At 44.3% G+C, this 18069-nt stretch overlaps 1 protein-coding gene across 1 annotated transcript in view; it reads right to left on the bottom strand.

The window, feature by feature from the left end:
• LOC115191626 (AP-2 complex subunit alpha-1) overlaps nucleotides 1–18069 on the bottom strand; it is a 71397-nt gene that overhangs the window by 30013 nt on the left and 23315 nt on the right. Inside the window, exons 3-6 of the mRNA XM_029749413.1 lie at nucleotides 3642–3835; nucleotides 3226–3355; nucleotides 2277–2378; nucleotides 1866–2126 (exon numbers count right to left, since the gene is read on the bottom strand). Of these exons, the coding sequence (XP_029605273.1) occupies nucleotides 1866–2126; nucleotides 2277–2378; nucleotides 3226–3355; nucleotides 3642–3835 (687 nt within the window). The remainder of the gene's footprint in view (nucleotides 1–1865; nucleotides 2127–2276; nucleotides 2379–3225; nucleotides 3356–3641; nucleotides 3836–18069) is intronic.

Here is an 18069-nt window from a genome sequence, read left to right as displayed (position 1 = left end):
TCTCTCTCTTATCTCTCTCTTTCTCTCTCTCTCTCTCTCTCTCTCTCTCTCTCTCTCCTCTCTCTCTCTCTCTCTCTCCTCTCCTCTCTCTCTCTCTCTCTCTCTCTCTCTCTTCTCTCTCTCTCTCTCTCTCTCTCTCTCTCCTCTCTCTCTCTCTCTCTCTCTCTCTCTCTCTCTCTCTCTCTCTCTCTCTCTCTCTCTCTCTCTCTCTCTCTCTCTCTCTCTCTCTCTCTCTCTCTCTCTCTCTCTCTCTCTCTCTCTCTCTCTCTCTCTCTCTCTCTCTCTCTCTCTCTCTCTCTCTCTCTCTCTCTCTCTCTCTCTATCTCTCTCTCTCTCTCTCTCTCTCTCTCTGAGACAAGGCTAACTACCAATTGGAGAGGAAAAAGGGGTAAAAGTAACCAAAAAAAGAATAACTGCAACGCTGCTTGGTTTTTCACGCTCAAAAGTTTCCTGTGTGCATCAACAATTGTCCAACACCTAAAGGACAACAAGCCAACTTGACACAACTGTGGGAAGCGTTGGAGTCAACATGGTCCAGCATCCCTGTGGAACGCTTTCGACACCTCGTAGAGTCCATGCCCCAAAGAATTGAGGCTGTTCTGAGTGCAACTCAATATTAGGAAGGTGTTACTAATGTTTGGTATACTCAGTGTATATATGCACATACTGAACAAAATATAAATACAACATGTTAAGTATTGGTCCATGTTTCATGAGCTGAAAGATCCCAGACATTTTCCATATGCACAAAAAGCTTCTTTCTCTCAAATGTTGTACACAAATTTGTTTACATCCCTGTTAATGAACATTTCTACTTTGACAAGATAATCCATCCATCTGACAGGTGTGGCATATCAAGAAGCTGATTAAACAGCATGATCATTACACAGGTGCATCTTGTGCTGGGGACACTAAAAGGCCCCTCTAAAATGTGCAGTTTTGTCACACAATAATGCCACAGATGTCTCAAGTTGAGGGAGCATGCAATCAGCATGCTGACTGCAGGAATGTCCACAAGAGTTGTTGCCAGAGAATTTAATGTACATTTCTCTACCATAAGCCGCCTCCGTCATTTTAGACAATTTGGCAGAACGTCCAACCGGCCTCACAATCGCAGACCACGTGTAACCACGTCGAGTGGGCGAAATGTTTGCTGATGTAAACTTTGTGAACAGAGTGCCCCATGATGGCGGATGAACACAATTGCATTTTATCAATGGCAATTTGAATAAACAGAGATACCATGACAAGAACCTGAGGCCCATTGTCGTGCCATTCATCCGCTGCCATCACCTCATTTTTTTCAGCATGATAATGCACAGCCCGATGTCGCAAGGATCTGTACACAATGTCTGGAAGCTGAAAATGTCCCAGTTCTGCCATGGCCTGCATACTCAGACATGTCACCCATTGAGCATATTTGGGATGCTCTGGATAGACCCGCCAATATACAACAACTTCGCACAGTCATTGAAGAGGAATGGGACAACATTCCACAGGCCACAATCAACAGCCTGATCAACTCTATGCAAAGGAGATATGTCGCGCTGCATGAGGCAAATGGTGGTCACACCCAATACGGACTGGTTTTCTGATCCCCACCCTTTCCTTTTTTTTTAAGGTATCTGTGACCAGCAGATGCATATCTGTATTCCCAGTCATCTGAAATCCATAGATTAGGGCCTAAAGAATTTATTTACATTTTCTGATTTCCTTACATGAACTGTAACTGTATGAAATTGTTGCATGTTGCGTTTATATTTTTGTTTAGTGTATATGAGAGAGGGAAATATACAGAGATACTGAAAAAAGGAGAGAAAAAGACAGAGCGAGAAGGACACCTAGAGTGACAGACTGCTTCCTCACCTGTCGTAGTGGATGATGAGTGAGATAGCCTCGAACAGGATGGCGTTCTTGGCGTTGGAGTGCTGCACCTTTTTGGACTTGGGTGGTTCCTGGGCCTTGTTCAGGATGGTCTCCAGACACTCCACCAGGCGGCCCTTCACGGCGCCATCCTCTGGCGGGGGGTAGCACTGCAGTAGGCGCAGCAGTTTACAGGACAACCACGGGGCCGGGACAAAGTAGTAGGTGTAGTCCTGCAGGTCAGTGGAGGCTGACGACACAATCTGGAGGAGAAAGGGAGAAGATGGGTTGAAATCCAGGTGATAGAGACAGTGAGGCAAAGGGAGGATGGATCGCTGGACTGCCATACATGATTTTATAGGTATACATGCACACGTGCGCAGACACACACACACACACACACACACACACACCCTGCTCAGACGAGAAACAGCCAGGGACACACAGGTTTTGAACTCATCTGGGTTCTTCGAGCTGAGACAGGTGATGAGGGAGATGGCTGCCGTGACAACACCCTGCGAGAGACAGACACACGCACATCATCAGAAACAACAGTAACACCTAAAAGGCATAAACTTCAACCTTAGTCTCAATGAAGTCAGTAGTTACGTTCCAATATCCATACCAGCATACCACTTAAAATACATATCCAATGCACTGCTTCATACTAAGAAAGCACCCTTAGAGGGGATGTCAGCAAACGGATGCATACGGTTTTCAGGGGAAATGGAAAAGAGCCTGTAACGCAACTTCCGCTTTTGGACATTAACAAGGCGACACTCCATCTTAATGTGGAGGAGTTTTCTGGATTGTTTGAACAGTGCAGAAGAACCTCCCCTGACATTTATTTTTTTCCTCATCAAGACCAGTATATGAGGCATCTATTTTCAGGCATTTATGCCTGCTATGTTAGGTTACTCTGGCTGTGTTTAGACAGGAAGCCCAATTCTTCTCTTTTTTACAGTAAATGTTATTTGACCAATCAGATGAGCTCTGTAAAAGATCTGATGTGATTGGTAAAAAAAAAGAAGTAATTAGTGGGGGGAGAAAATCTGATTTGGGCTGCCTGTGTAAACACATTCTAGACTAGTGTGGATATTGTAACAGAGCTATTTAGCTAGCACACCTATTGGCCTGGAAGATAAATGCACTAGCACACCTGATTCAACCTGATAAATCAGGGGTGTATTCCTTAGTGTAGCAAACCGCTTGACAATGGAAAACGTTTTGAAACGAAGGCAAATGTTTCTAATTAGACAATTGCGTTTAGTCGCTCCCCGTCTTCATTGTTTGCGTCCTAGTGAATATACCCCAGGTGTGCTACTGTTGGGCTGGAGCAGAAATGTATGGCATGTCTCTCACCATGTGCTGGTCGTTGAGGAGGTGCACCACCCGGGAGGTCCACTCCCCCATCAGAACCAGGTCTGGGGAGGCCTTGTACAGACGCAGAAGACACAGGGCAGCAGACTGCTTCACACTGTCCATGGTGTCCCTGGCAATCACATCACAAACACAATGCTCACTATAAAGGACTACCAGTCTCCAACATCTCTGGTCCTGAAAAGATATTGTCTGTACCGCAGATTTTGTCTAATCATGCTGTTATAGCATATTAATACAAAGAAAATCATGTCCTCTCCGTGTCCTCAGTCCCCCTTCCCCCGTTTGCCTCTCCGGTATCCTCACCCTCTCTTCCACTACCCCCCTCTCCGGTCTCCTCACCCTCTCTTCCACTACCCCCCTCTCCTTATCCCCTTCTCTATCCCCTCCATTCTTACCCGGCCACCAGAATGCGTGGTATCTCTCCAGCGAAGGCCTCGGCCATCTCGCGGCTGCCCACGTTGGCGATGCAGTGCAGGGCCAGGCACATGAAGGTGGGATTGCGGCTAGACAGGTCGTTCTTGATGGCGTTGTTGATGAGGCGGATCAACTCGCTGTTGCTGTTCACCAGCACCGAGATGAACAAGTAGCCCTGGGAGGGGAGTGAGAGAGGGAAGAGATCAGTCAATCATATTTTATTTGTATAGCCTTTTAACAACATTTGACACAAAGTGGTTCACAGTAACCTGACAAGCAGCAGCACAGGGGCAAGGAAAAATGTGTTAATTCCTAAAAGGAAGAAACCTTGAGAGGAACCAGTAGGGAGTGATGGCAGGACGCCTTGTGCAGGGTTCATTAGCTCCCTGCTGTTCATCTGTGTCCTAAATGGCACCCTATACCCTTACCGGCCCTGGTCAAAAGTAGTACACTCTATAGGGACACATTTCAGACACACTTTCATGTGGCTGAGACTCATTACGATGTAGGCCATCATTACGATGCAGTCTCACCGCCTGAACCGTGGCTGCCTGCCACTTCCTCTCACATCATATTCCTTCCATAACACACCCATTCCCTTATACAGTGTATTCGGAATGTATTCAGATCCCTTTACTTTTTCCACACTTTGTTACGTTACAGCCCAATTCTAAAATGGATTTAAAAAACTAAGAAATCCTCAGAAGTCTACACACAATACCCATAATGACAAAGTGAAAAACAGTTTGTTTCTTTTTACAAATGTAGTAAAAAAAAAAATACAGAAATACCTTATTTACATAAGACCCTTTGCTATGAGACACGAAATTGAGCGCAGGTGCATCCTGTTTTCATTTATCACCTTTGAGATGTTTCTACAACTTGATTGGAGTCCGCCTGGGGTAAATTCTATTGATTGGACATGATTTGGAAAGGCACACAACTTTCTATATAAGGTCTCACAGTTGACAGTGCATGTCAGAGCAAAAACCAAGCCATGAGGTCAAAGGAAAACTGGCACCATCCCTACGGTGAAGCATGGTGGCAGCATCATGCTGTGGGAATGTTTTTCAGTGGCAGGGACTGGGATACTAGTCAGGATCGAGGGAAAGATGAACGGAGCAAAGTACAGAGAGTTCCTTGATGGAAACCTGTCCAGAGCGCTCAGAACCTCAGACTCGGGCGAAGGTTCGCCTTCCAACAGGACAACGATCCTAAGCACACAGCCAGGACAATGTAGGAGTGGCTTCAGGACAAGTCTCAATGTCCTTGAGTGGCCCAGCCAGAGCCCAGACTTGAAACCGATCGAACATCTCTGGAGAGACCTGAAAATAGCTGTGAAGCAACGCTCCCCCTCCAACCTGACAGAGCTAGAGAGAATCTGCAGAGGAGAATGGAAGAAACTCCCCAAATACATGTGTGCCAAACTCGATGCTGTAATCGTTGCCAAAGGTGCTTCAAAGAAGTACTGAGTAAAGGGTCTGAATACTTATGTAAATGTCATGTGTACTTCTTTTTTTAAAATTATTATTAGCAAAATGTTCCCAAAACCTGTCTTCGATTTGACATTATGGGGTATTGTGTGTAGATTGATGACGGAACTGTTTTTATTTAATCCACTTTAAAATCAGGCTGTAACGTAACAAAAATGTGGAAAAAGTCAAGGGGTCTGAATACTTTCTGAAGGCACTGTATACTGCAGTTTTCCCTAAAACCTTAAACTAAAACTAACCAGCTTTATAAAAGATACAATCAATTTGTTCCCAAATGTGTTAAAGTATTTTTACCTATCTATTCACCCATCTATCCATTCCCCATCCCTCTCTTCATTAGCCAGACACCCTCTCCTCAGACAGAAAACACTCAGCCATTACACAGCAGAATAAGATGCAAATAAGCTGTTGAGCAGTATCATAGAAATACAGGACACAGAATGTTTGGAGTGTATTGTGACTGTAGGCTAATGTACACTAATTCTAAATATGGTCCTGACGGAGTGAATTGCTATGCTGTTAGGGGGCCTAATGCTCGTCTCCTGTGTCTCTATGGCTACGTCTCGATTCTCCACTATTTTCCAGAAATGAGCACTTGCACACTCCCCGTCATTGATTTAAAAACTTGGAATTGGTGTAAGAATTGGCTGGAGGGAGTTTCCACCACTGTCAAATCCGTGTGAGAACGTATGCATTTCCACACTTCGGGAGAAGGATAGCGAATTGGGACTTGTTTCTAAAGCTGTCAAGCGGAGTGATCCCAAAGCCATAACGGCTAGCAGAGTCATATATTTAGAGAGTTAGAGAATTAGAATCCAATGAATTGATCGATTTAATCTTCAAAGGCGCAAACATAGCAGAACTGCATGGCTCTGTCAGCTAGTAGCCTCCCACTGGCTGCCACTTAATGTACATTCTACTTTGATGAGGGTGAGAAAGATCAATAGCACTTCATTTGTAGTGATTGCTATCACAGTCTTACAAAACGCTGTCATTCGAATGACAGTGTGTTAGGGGCCTACGTACAGTGCCTTGCAAAAGTATTCACCCCCCTTGGCGTTACAACCTGTAATTTAAATTTATTTTGATTTCATGTAATGGACATACAGAATATAGTCCAAATTGGTGAAGTGAAAAAAATAATTTTTCAAAAAAAATTATATTTTTTTAAAATAAAAGTTGTGTGTGCATACAGTGAGCACCATAATTCATTGGACAGTGACCATTTTTTTGTTATTTTGGTTCTGTATTCTAGCACTTTGAGTTTGAAAGGATACAATGACAATGAGGGTGAAGTGCAGACTGTCAGCTTTATTTGAGGGTATTTTCATACATATCGGATGAACCGTTTAGAAATGACAGCACCTTTTGTACATGGTCCCCCCATTTTAAGGTACTATAAAGTATTTGTTGAATTGGCTTCACAGCTGTGTGTCGCTAGGCAGGTGTATTCATTTGTGTCGTGTGAATGCAGGAGAGCTGTTACATTTAAGTCATTTAGCAGACGCTCTTATCCAGAGCGACTTACAAATTGGTGCATTCACCTTAAGATATCCAGTGGAACAACCACTTTACAATAGTGCATCTAAATCTTTCGGGGGGGGGGGGGGGGGGGTAGAAGGATTACTTTATCCTATCCCAGGTATTCCTTAAAGAGGTGGGGTTTCAGGTGTCTCCGGAAGGTGGTGATTGACTCCGCTGTCCTGGCGTCGTGAGGGAGCTTGTTCCACCATTGGGGTGCCAGAGCAGCGAACAGTTTTGACTGGGCTGAGCGGGAGCTGTGCTTCCTCAGAGGTAGGGAGGCGAGCAGGCCAGAGGTGGATGAACGCAGTGCCCTTGTTTGGGTGTAGGGCCTGATCAGAGCCTGAAGGTACGGAGGTGCCGTTCCCCTCACAGCTCCGTAGGCAAGCAGCATGGACTTGTAGCGGATGCGAGCTTCAACTGGAAGCCAGTGGAGAGAGCGGAGGAGCGGGGTGACGTGAGAGAACTTGGGAAGGTTGAACACCAGACGGGCTGCGGCGTTCTGGATGAGTTGTAGGGGTTTAATGGCACAGGTAGGGAGCCCAGCCAACAGCGAGTTGCAGTAATCCAGACGGGAGATGACAAGTGCCTGGACTAGGACCTGCGCCGCTTCCTGTGTGAGGCAGGGTCGTACTCTGCGAATGTTGTAGAGCATGAACCTACAGGATCGGGTCACCGCCTTGATGTTAGTGGAGAACGACAGGGTGTTGTCCAGGGTCACGCCAAGGTTCTTAGCACTCTGGGAGGAGGACACAAGGGAGTTGATGAATAGTATGGATTCTAGACTTTGCTATTGCCTTTGGAGGTTGTTGTTTGGGTGTGACAACATGAGGAAGACAGCAGTGTCGATGCAAATGAAGCTGGCCGTCATAAGGCTCAGAAATGAAAATCAATCAATCAGGAACATTGCAAAAACTCTGGGCATGCCCAAGTCAACAGTTTGGTTCATCATTAACAAGAAAAAAATAACCGGTGAACTCAATTATGTCAAAAGACCCGGTAGACTGAGGAAGACCACTGTAGTGGATGACCGGAGAACACTCTCTACGGTGAAGAAAACCCCCCTGACAACAGCCAAACAGATCAAAAACACTCTCCTGGATGCACATGTAGATGTGTCAAAGTCTACCATACGTAAAAGACTACACCAGCAGGACTACAGAGGGTACACTACACAATGCAAACCCCTGATAAGCCTGTAGAACAGAAAGGCGAGATTAAAGTTTGCTAAAAAAGCACCTAAAAAAGAGCCCCAAGAGTTCTGGAATAAAGTACTGTGGACAGATGAGACAAATATTAACACGTACCAGAGTGATGGAAAGAGGAAAGTGTGGAGAAAAAAAAGACATGCCCATGATCCAAAGCATACCACCTCATCCGTGAAACATGGTGGAGGGGGTGTTATGGCTTGGGCCTGTATGGCTGCCAGTGGAGCAGGCTCACTTGTCTTCATCAATGATGTGACTGCAGACAAAAGTAGAACAATGAATTCTGAAGTCTACAGAAATATTTTATCTGCTCAGATAAAACCAAATGCCTCCAAACTCATTGGACGGCACTTCATCATGCAACAAGACAATGACCCTAAACATACTGCTAGAACAACGAAGGGGTTTTTGATGGCCAAAAAGTGGAAAATCCTTGACTGGCCGAGTCAATCATCAGATCTGAATTCAATTGAACATGCATTTTACATGTTGAAGAGGAGATTGAAGGCAATAAGTCTCCGAAACAAGCAGGAACTGAAGATGTCTGCAGTACAGCATCACCAGGGAAGGTACCCAGCATCTGGTGATGTCGATGCATCGCAGACTTCAAGCAGTCATTGCATGCAAAGGATATGCTACCAAATATTAACAATGATTACTTTATTCTACATTATGTTAAATTGTCCAATGTTTTTTTATGCCCGAAAATGGGGGGGGACTATGTACAAAAGCTTCTATAATTTCTAAACGGTTCATCCGGTATGAAAATACCCTCAAATTAAAGCTGACACTCTGCACTTCACCCTCATTGTATCCTTTCAAACTCAAAGTGCTAGAGTACAGAACCAAAATAACTGTCCAATGAATGATGGTGCTCACTGTATGTATTCACCCCCTTTGCTATGAAGCCCCTAAATAAGATCTGGTGCAACCAATTACCTTCAGAAGTCACATAATTAGTTAAATAAAATCCACTTGTGTGCAATCTAAGTGCCACATGATCTCAGTATCTATCTATCTATCGCCATCTCCATCTCTCGCCATCCATCCATCCATCCATCCATCCATCCCTCTCCATCCATCCATCTCATCCATCCATCCATCTCCATCCATCCATCTCCATATATCTCCATCTCCATCCATCCATCTCCATCTCCATATATCTCCATCTATCTCCATATATCTCCACCTATCTCCACATATCTCCATATATCTCCATATATCTCCATATATCTCCATCTCCATATCACTCCATATCTATATATACACACACACACACACACACACACACACACACACACGTTCTGAAAGGCCCCAGAGTGTGCAACACCACTAAGCAAGCGGCACCATGAAGACCAAGGAGCACTCAAAACAGGTCAGGGACAAAGTTGTGAAGTACAGATCAGGTTTGGGTTATAAAAAAAAAATATTCCAAACTTTGAACATCCCACGGAGCACCATTTAAATTAATTAAGAAATGTAAAGAATATGGCACCACAGCAAACCTGCCAAGAGAGGGCCGCCCACCAAAACTCACGGACCAGGCAAGGAGGGCATTAATCAGAGAGGCAACAAAGAGACCAAAGATAACCCTGAAGGAGCTGCAAAGCTCCACAGCGGCAATTGGAGTATATGTGCATAAGACCACTTTAAGCTGTACACTCCGCAAAGCTGGGCTTTACCGAACTGGCAAGAAAAAAGCGATTGCTTAAAGAAAAAAATACGCAAACACCTTTGGTGTTTGCCAAAAGGCATGTGGGAGACTCCCCAAACATATTGAAGAAGGTAATCTGGTCAGATGAGGCTAAAATTGAGCTTTATGGCCATCAAGGACAACGCTATGTCTGGCGCAAGCCTAACACCTCATCACCCTGAGATCACCATCCTCACAGTGAAGCATGGTGGTGGCAGCATCATGATGTGGGGATGTTTGGGGTATTTGACAATTTTTAGCGCCTTCCTCTGACACCGCCTGGTGTAGAGGTCCTGGATGGTAGGCAGCTTAGCCCCAGTGATGTACTGGGCCATACGCACTACCCTCTGTAGTGCCTTGCGGTCAGAGGCCGAGCAATTGCCATACCAGGCAGTGATGCAACCAGTCAGGGTGCTCTCAATGTTGCAGCTGTAGAACCTTTTGAGGATCTCAGGACCCATGCCAAATCTTTTTTAGTTTCCTGAGGGGGAATAGGCTTTCCAACTTAGACAAAACAGAGATCCTTGTTCTAGGTCCCAAGAAACAAAGAGATCTTCTGTTGAATCTGACAATTAATCTTGATGGTTGTACAGTCGTCTCAAATAAAACTGAAGGACCTCGGTGTTACTCTGGACCCTGAACTCTCTTTTGACGAAAATATCAAGAACGTTTCAAGGACAGCTTTTTTTCCATCTACATAACACTGCAAAAATCAGAAACTTGCTGTCCAAAAACGATGCTTCGTCACTTCTAGGTTAGACTACTGCAATGCTCTACTTTCTGGCTACCCTGATAAAGCACTAAATAAACTTCAGTTTGTGCTAAACACGGCTGCTAGAATCTTGACTAGAACCCCAAAATGTGATCATATTACTCCAGTGCTAGCCTCTACGCTGGCTTTCTGTTAAGACAAGGGCTGATTAAGGTTTTACTGCTAACCTACAAAGCATTACATGGGCTTGCTCCTACCTATCTGTCCGAATTGGTCCTGCAGTACATACCTACACGTACGCTACGGTCACAAGACGCAGGCCTCCTAACTGTCCCTAGAATTTCTAAGCAAACAGCTGGAGGCAGAGCTTTCTCCTATAGAGCTCATTTTTTATGGAATGGTCTGCCTATCCACGTGAGACACACAAACTCAGTCTCAACCTTTTAAGTCTTTATTGAAGACTCATCTCTTCAGTAGATCCTACGATTGAGTGTAGTCTGGCCCAGGAGTGTGAAGTTGAACGGAAAGGCACTGGAGCAACGAACCGCCCTTGCTGTCCCTGCCTGGCCGGTTCCCCTCTCTCCACTGGGATTCTCTTCCTCTAACCCTATTACAGGGGCTGAGTCACTGGCTTACTGGTGCTCTTCCATGCCGTCCCTAGAAGCGGTGCGTCACTTGAGTGGGTTGAGTCACTGACGTGATCTTCCTGTCTGTGTTGCCCCCCCCGCGTTGTGCCGTGGAGGAGATCTTTGTGGGCTATATTCGGCCTTGTCTCAGGATGGTAATTTGGTGGTAGAAGGTATCCCCCTCTAGTGATGTGGGGGCTGTGCTTTGGCAAAGTGGGTGGGGTTATATCCTGCCTGTTTGGCCCTGTCCGGGGGCATCGTCGGATGGGGCCACAGTGTCTCCCAAACCCCTCCTGTCTCAGCCTCCAGTATTTTATGTGTCGGGGGGGCTAGGGTCAGTCTTATATCTGGAGAATTTCTCCTGTCTTATCCGGTGTGAATTTAAGTCTCTCTCTCGCTCTCTGCGCACGTGATTTGTTTTCTGTAAACATAGAGATGGTGTGCTTTACCAAAAAGCTCTAATTTGGTCTCATCTGTCCACAGGACATTCTCCCAGAAGGATTTTGGCATGTTCAGGTGTGTTTTGGCAAATTGCAGTGGGGTCCTCCTGAGTCTCCTACCATATAACCCCCTTTCATTGAATTGGCGACAGATGGTGCAAGTTGAAACTGCTGTACCTTGCGGCTGAAGGTCAGCTTGAATCTGTGTGGCAGTTGACCGAGGTGCTTTCTCCACCATTCGAACAATCCTTCGCTGCAATCTTCCATCAAACTGGTTGAATACGTGATTTTTATACTGCGGGCACCTTCAACTCACCACAGCTGAGTTATATTACAAAGTAAATGAGAATCACCTGCATGAAATCTAATTATTTCTAGAAGGTGACAATAATATTGTCTGGGCCATTTTAGGATGAGAAATTAACTAAGATTTAGTAAAGTATTACGATTTTTTTGGTTTGTTCAACTGCACTTACAGTTGTGGCAAAAAGTTTTGAGAATGACATTCATTTCCACAAAGTTTGCAGCTTCAGTGTCTAGATATTTTTGTCAGATGTTACTAAGGAATACTGAAGTATAATTACAAGCATTTCATAAGTGTCAAAGGCTTTTATTGACAATTACATGAAGTTGATGCAAACAATCAATATTTGCAGCGTTGACCCATCCTTTTCAAGACCTCTGCAATCCGCCCTGGCATGCTGTCAATTAACTTCTGAGCCACATGCTGACTGATGGCAGCCCATTCTTGCATAATCAATGCTTGGAGTTTGTCAGAATTTGTGAGCTTTTGATTGTCCACACACCTCTTGAGGAATGACAAGTTCTCAATGGGATTAAGGTCTGGGGAGTTTCCTGGCCATGGACCCAAAATATCGATGTTTTGCTCCCCGAGCCACTTAGTTATCACTTTTGCCTTATGGCAAGGTGCTCCATCATGCTGGAAAAGGCATTGCTCGTCACCAAACTGTTCCTGGATGGTTGGGAGAAGTTGCTCTCGGAGGATGTGTTGGTACCATTCTTTATTCATGGCTGTGTTTTTAGGCAAAACTGTGACTGAGCCCACTCCCTTGGCTGAGAAGCAACCCCACACATGAATGGTCTCAGGATGCTTTACTGTTGGTATGACACAGGACTGATGGTAGCACTCACCTTGTCTTCTCCGGACAAGCTTTTTTCCGGATGCCCCAAACAATCGTGAAGGGGATTCAGCAGACAACATGACTTTACCCCAGTCCTCAGCAGTCCAATCCCTGTACCTTTTGCAGAATATCAGTCTGTCCCTGATGTTTTTCCTGGAGAGAAGTGGCTTCTTTGCTGCCCTTCTTGACACCAGGCCATCCTCCAAAAGTCTTCGCCTCACTGTGCGTGCAGATGCACTCACACCTGCCTGCTGCCATTCCTGAGCAAGCTCTGTAGTGGTGGTTCCCCGATCCCGCAGCTGAATCAACTTTTGGAGACGGTCCTGGCGCTTGCTGGACTTTCTTGGGCGCCCTGAAGCCTTCTTCACAACAACTGAAACGCTCTCTTGAAGTTCTTGATGATCCGATAAACGGTTGATTTAGGTGCAATCTTACTGGCAGCAATATCCTTGCCTGTGAAGCCCTTTTTGTGCAAAGCAAGGATGACGGCACATGTTTCCTTGCAGGTAATCATGTTTGACAGAGGAAGAACAATGATTCCAAGCACCACCCTCCTTTTGAAGCTTCCAGTGTGTTATTCGAACTCAATCAGCATGACAGAGTGATCTCCAGCCTTGTCCTCGTCAACACTCAAACCTGTGTTAACGAGAGAATCACTGACATGATGTCAGCTGGTTCTTTTGTGGCAGGGCTGAAATGCAGTGGAAATGTTTTTGGGGGATTCAGTTAATTTGCATGGCAAAGAGGGACATTGCAATTAATTGCAATTAATCTGATCACCCTTCAAATGCAAAATTGCCATCATACAAACTGAGGCAGCAGAATGAAAATTAATATTTGTGTCATTCTCAAAACTTTTCGCCACGACTGTACATATGTGGATACCAAAATATGTTTTCATTTCAACAGTTTTCTGCAAGGGTGCCAATATTGTTGGCCACAACTGTATATAGGCTATTTCAAATCATATTGAAATCAATTGAGTTCTATTTTGCGACGAGGCTACTGTCTAATTTTAAGCCTCAATGTGTTTCATGATGTGACCAATCTGTCATTTAGTGCATCATTATTGGGTAAGCATAATTAAGTGCCTCATAGCCTACTTGCAGTCATACAGTTGAAGTCCGAAGTTTACATGCATCTTAGCTAAATACATTTAAACTCAGTTTTTCACAATTCCTGACATTTAATCCTAGTGAAGATTCCCTGTCTTAGGTCAGTTAGGATCCCCACTTTATTTTAAATATGTGAAATGTCAGAATAATAGTAGAGAGAGTGATTTATTTCAGCTTTTATTACTTTCATCAAATTCTCAGTGGGTCAGAAGTTTACATACAATCAATTAGTACTTGGTAGCATTGCCTTTAAATTGTTTAACTTGTGTCAAACGTGTTGGGTAGTCTTCCACAAGCTTCCCACACTATGTTGGGTGAATTTTGGCCCATTCCTCCTGACAGAGCTGGTGTAACTGAGTCAGGTTTGTAGGCCTCCTTGCTCGCACACACTTTTTCAGTTCTGCCCACACATTTTCTATAGGATTGAGGTCAGGGCTTTGTGATAGCCACTCCAATATCTTGACCTTGTTGTCCTTAAGCCATTTTGCCACAACTTTGGAAGTATGCTTGGGGTCATTGTCCATTTGGAAGACCCATTTGCGACTAAGCTTTAACTTCCTGATTGATGTCTTGTGCGGATATATTGAAGCCATCTCAATTTTCCTCCCCCATGATGCCATCTATTTTGTGAAGTGCACCAGTCCCTCCTGCAGCAAAGCACCCCCACAACACGATGCTGCCACCCCCGTACTTCACGGTTGGGATGGTGATCTTTGGCTTGCAAGCCTCCTTCTTCCTTCAAACATAATGGTCATTATGGCCAAACATGTCTATTTCTGTTTCATCAGACCAGAAGACATTTCTCTAAAAAGTACGATCTTTGTCCCCATGTGCAGTTGCAAACCATAGTCTGGCTTTTTTATGGCGGTTTTGGAGAAGTGGCTTCTTCCTTGCTGAGCGGCCTTTCAGGTTATGTCGATATAGGACTCATTTTACTGTGGATATTAGATACTTTTGCATCTGTTTCCTCCAGCATCTTCACAAGGTCCTTTGCTGTTGTCCTGGGATTGATTTGCACTTTCACACCAAAGTACATTCATTTCTAGGAGACAGAACGTGTCTCCTTCATGAGCGGTATGACGGCTGCATGGTCCCATGGTGTTTATACGTGCGTGCTATTGTTTGTACAGATGAACGTGGTACATTCAGGCATTTGGAAAATGCTCCCAAGGATGAACCAGACTTGTGGAGGTGTACAATTTTTTTTCCTGAGGTCTAGGCTAATTTCTTTTGATTTTCCCATGATGTCAAGCAGAGGCACTGAGTTTGAAGGTTGGCCTTGAAAAACATCCACAGGTACACGTACAATTGACTCAAGTGAGATCAATTAGACTATCAGAAGCTTATAAAGTCATGACATCATTTTCTGGAATTTTCCAAGCTGTTTAAAGGCACAGTCAACTTAGTGTATGTATACTTCAGACCCACTGGAATTGTGATACAGTGAATTATAAGTGAAATAATCTGTCTGTAAACAATTTTTGGAAAAATTACTTGTGCCAAAACTATAGTTTATTAACAAGAAATTTGTGGAGTGGTTGAAAAACGAGTTTTAAATGACTCCAACCTAAATGTAAACTTCCGACTTCAACTGTAGGCGGTAATATCTCCATAGCTATGGGAAGTAGGGGTGCTTCTGAACCCCCCCCCCCCCCCCAAAAAATGTACTGCTCAAAAAATAAAGGTAACACTTAAACAACACATCCTAGATCTGAATGAAAGAAATAATCTTATTAAATACTTTTTTCTTTACATAGTTGAATGTGTTGACAACAAAAATCACACAAAAATAATCAATGGAAATCCAATTTATCAACCCATGGAGGTCTGGATTTGGAGTCACACTCAAAATTAAAGTGGAAAACCACACTACAGGCTGATTCAACTTTGATGTAATGTCCTTAAAACAAGTAAAAATTGGGCTCAGTAGTGTGTGTGGCCTCCACGTGCCTGTATGACCTCCCTACAACGCCTGGGCATGCTCCTGATGAGGTGGCGGATGGTCTCCTGAGGGATCTCCTCCCAGACCTGGACTAAAGCATCCGCCAACTCCTGGACAGTCTGTGGTGTAACGTGGCGTTGGTGGATGGAGCGAGACATGATGTCCCAGATGTGCTCAATTGGATTCAGGTCTGGGGAACGGGCGGGCCAGTCCATAGCATCAATGCCTTCCTCTTGCAGGAACTGCTGACACTCCAGCCACATGAGGTCTAGCATTGTCTTGCATTAGGAGGAACCCAGGGCCAACCGCACCAGCATATGGTCTCACAAGGGGTCTGAGGATCTCATCTCGGTACCTAATGGCAGTCAGGCTACCTCTGGCGAGCACATGGAGGGCTGTGCTTTGCAGGGCTCTGGCAGTGCTCCTCCTGCTCCTCCTTGCACAAAGGCGGAGGTAGTGGTCCTGCTGCTGGGTTGTTGCCCTCCTACGGCCTCCTCCACGTCTCCTGATGTACTGGCCTGTCTCCTGGTAGCGCCTCCATGCTCTGGACACTACACTGACAGACACAGCAAACCTTCTTGCCACAGCTCGCATTGATGTGCCATCCTGGATGAGCTGCACTACCTGAGCCACTTGTGTGGGTTGTAGACTCCGTCTCATGCTACCACTAGAGTGAAAGCACCGCCAGCATTCAAAAGTGACCAAAACATCAGCCAGGAAGCATAGGAACTGAGAAGTGGTCTGTGGTCACCACCTGCAGAACCACTCCTTTATTGGGGGTGTCTTGCTAATTGCCTATAATTTCCACCTGTTGTCTATTCTATTTGCACAACAGCATGTGAAATTTATTGTCAATCAGTGTTGCTTCCTAAGTGGACAGTTTGATTTCACAGAAGTGTGATTGACTTGGAGTTACATTGTGTTGTTTAAGTGTTCCCTTTATTTTTTTGAGCAGTGTATATAAAAATAAATTAACTTGTGGGAGGAAATTATCTTTCACAAAAGTAGTGCACTGGGCCTTTACTAGTCCTTTATTAGCGGACCGATATAGCAGTCTGTAGCACGGACAAAAAAAATTAAGGAGTGTAGCGCTGCTTTTCCTTCGATCCTATCAGTATCGACATATGGTCTAACGACGCAGTTAGAGAACGTTCTCTATACGTGCTTTTTTGGGAAACACTTAAAAAGTTAGCTTGTAAATAACGATGCATGTGGTAGGATCATCGTAATGCTTAAGTTACATCGCAACTGGGAAATGAGGCCCACAGCCTTATGGGCCCTGGTCAAAAGTTGCGCACAACAAAGCGAAATAGGGTGCCATTTGAGATAGGGATGTGACAAATGGACAATTTTTCTTAACGTTTACAATTTTTATATTTTTTCTGTTAAAATCTTTAAGAAAATTCATACAATCCCAAATGAATTCACAATGCAGATGGTCTACATCGCGCTTCCCGTTGGAGAGAGAAAACATCATTTATGCTGCTGGTGCTCTTGCTATTCACAAGAGCGGCACGTGTAGCTTGTTGTTGTTGTCATACAAATCATGAAACCGGTAGTAGGAAAGTTATTAGGAGATATCAAGGCAACTCGATGGAAGATGGAATTAAAATGACAGAACTAAAAGTTAAATGAGAAGGCCAGGCTACAACACCAAGAGCCAAAAGGTAGGCTGCTATTTACAGTAGAATTCAGAAGGGGAGAAAGTGCACAGTTCAAGTTATCTAGTCTCAATTTGCCAAGCTAACATTAGCTTAACTAGTTTCTCTCGGTTTGATGCAGTCAAGACAGGTACAATGTAATCAGATAAGATAAGAGTAGGGCTCCCGAGTGGCGCAGCGGTCTAAGGCACTGCATTACAGTGCTAGAGGTGCCACAACAGACCCTGGTTCGATTCCAGGCTGTATTACAACCGGCCGTGATTGGGAGTCCCATAGGGCGGTGCACAATTGCCCCAGCGTCGTCCGCGTTAGGGTTTGGCCAGTGTAGGCCGTCATTTTAAATAAGAATTTGTTCTTAACTGACTTGCCTAGTTAAATAAAGATTAAATAAAAAAAATAAGATGATTGGTTTTGTGTGGCTCAGTTGGTAGAGCATGGCGCTTGCAACACCAGTACGAAAATGTATGCACTCACTACTAGAGGTCGGCCGATAATGATTTTTCAACGCCGATACCGATTATTTGGAGGACCAAAAAAAGCCGATACCGATTAAATCGGACAATTTTTTTATTTATTTGTAATAATGACAATTACAACAACACTGAATGAACACTTATTTTGAAGTTAATACAATACATCAATAAAATCAATTTAGCCTCAAATAAATAATGAAACATGTTCAATTTGGTTTAAATAATGCAAAAACAAAGTGTTGGAGAAGAAAGTAAAAGTGCAATATGTGCCAGGTTAAGTTCCTTGCTCAGAACATGAGAACATATGAAAGCTGGTGGTTCCTTTTAACATGAGTCTTCAATATTCCCAGGTAAGAAGTTTTAGGTTGTAGTTATTATAGGAA

This window comes from Salmo trutta, chromosome 4 (assembly GCF_901001165.1).
Source record: "Salmo trutta chromosome 4, fSalTru1.1, whole genome shotgun sequence".
In the NCBI taxonomy this organism is placed as follows: Eukaryota; Metazoa; Chordata; class Actinopteri; order Salmoniformes; family Salmonidae; genus Salmo; species Salmo trutta.
The sequence above is the reverse complement of the archived record's forward strand: the minus strand, read 5'-3'. Positions and strand labels throughout refer to the sequence as shown.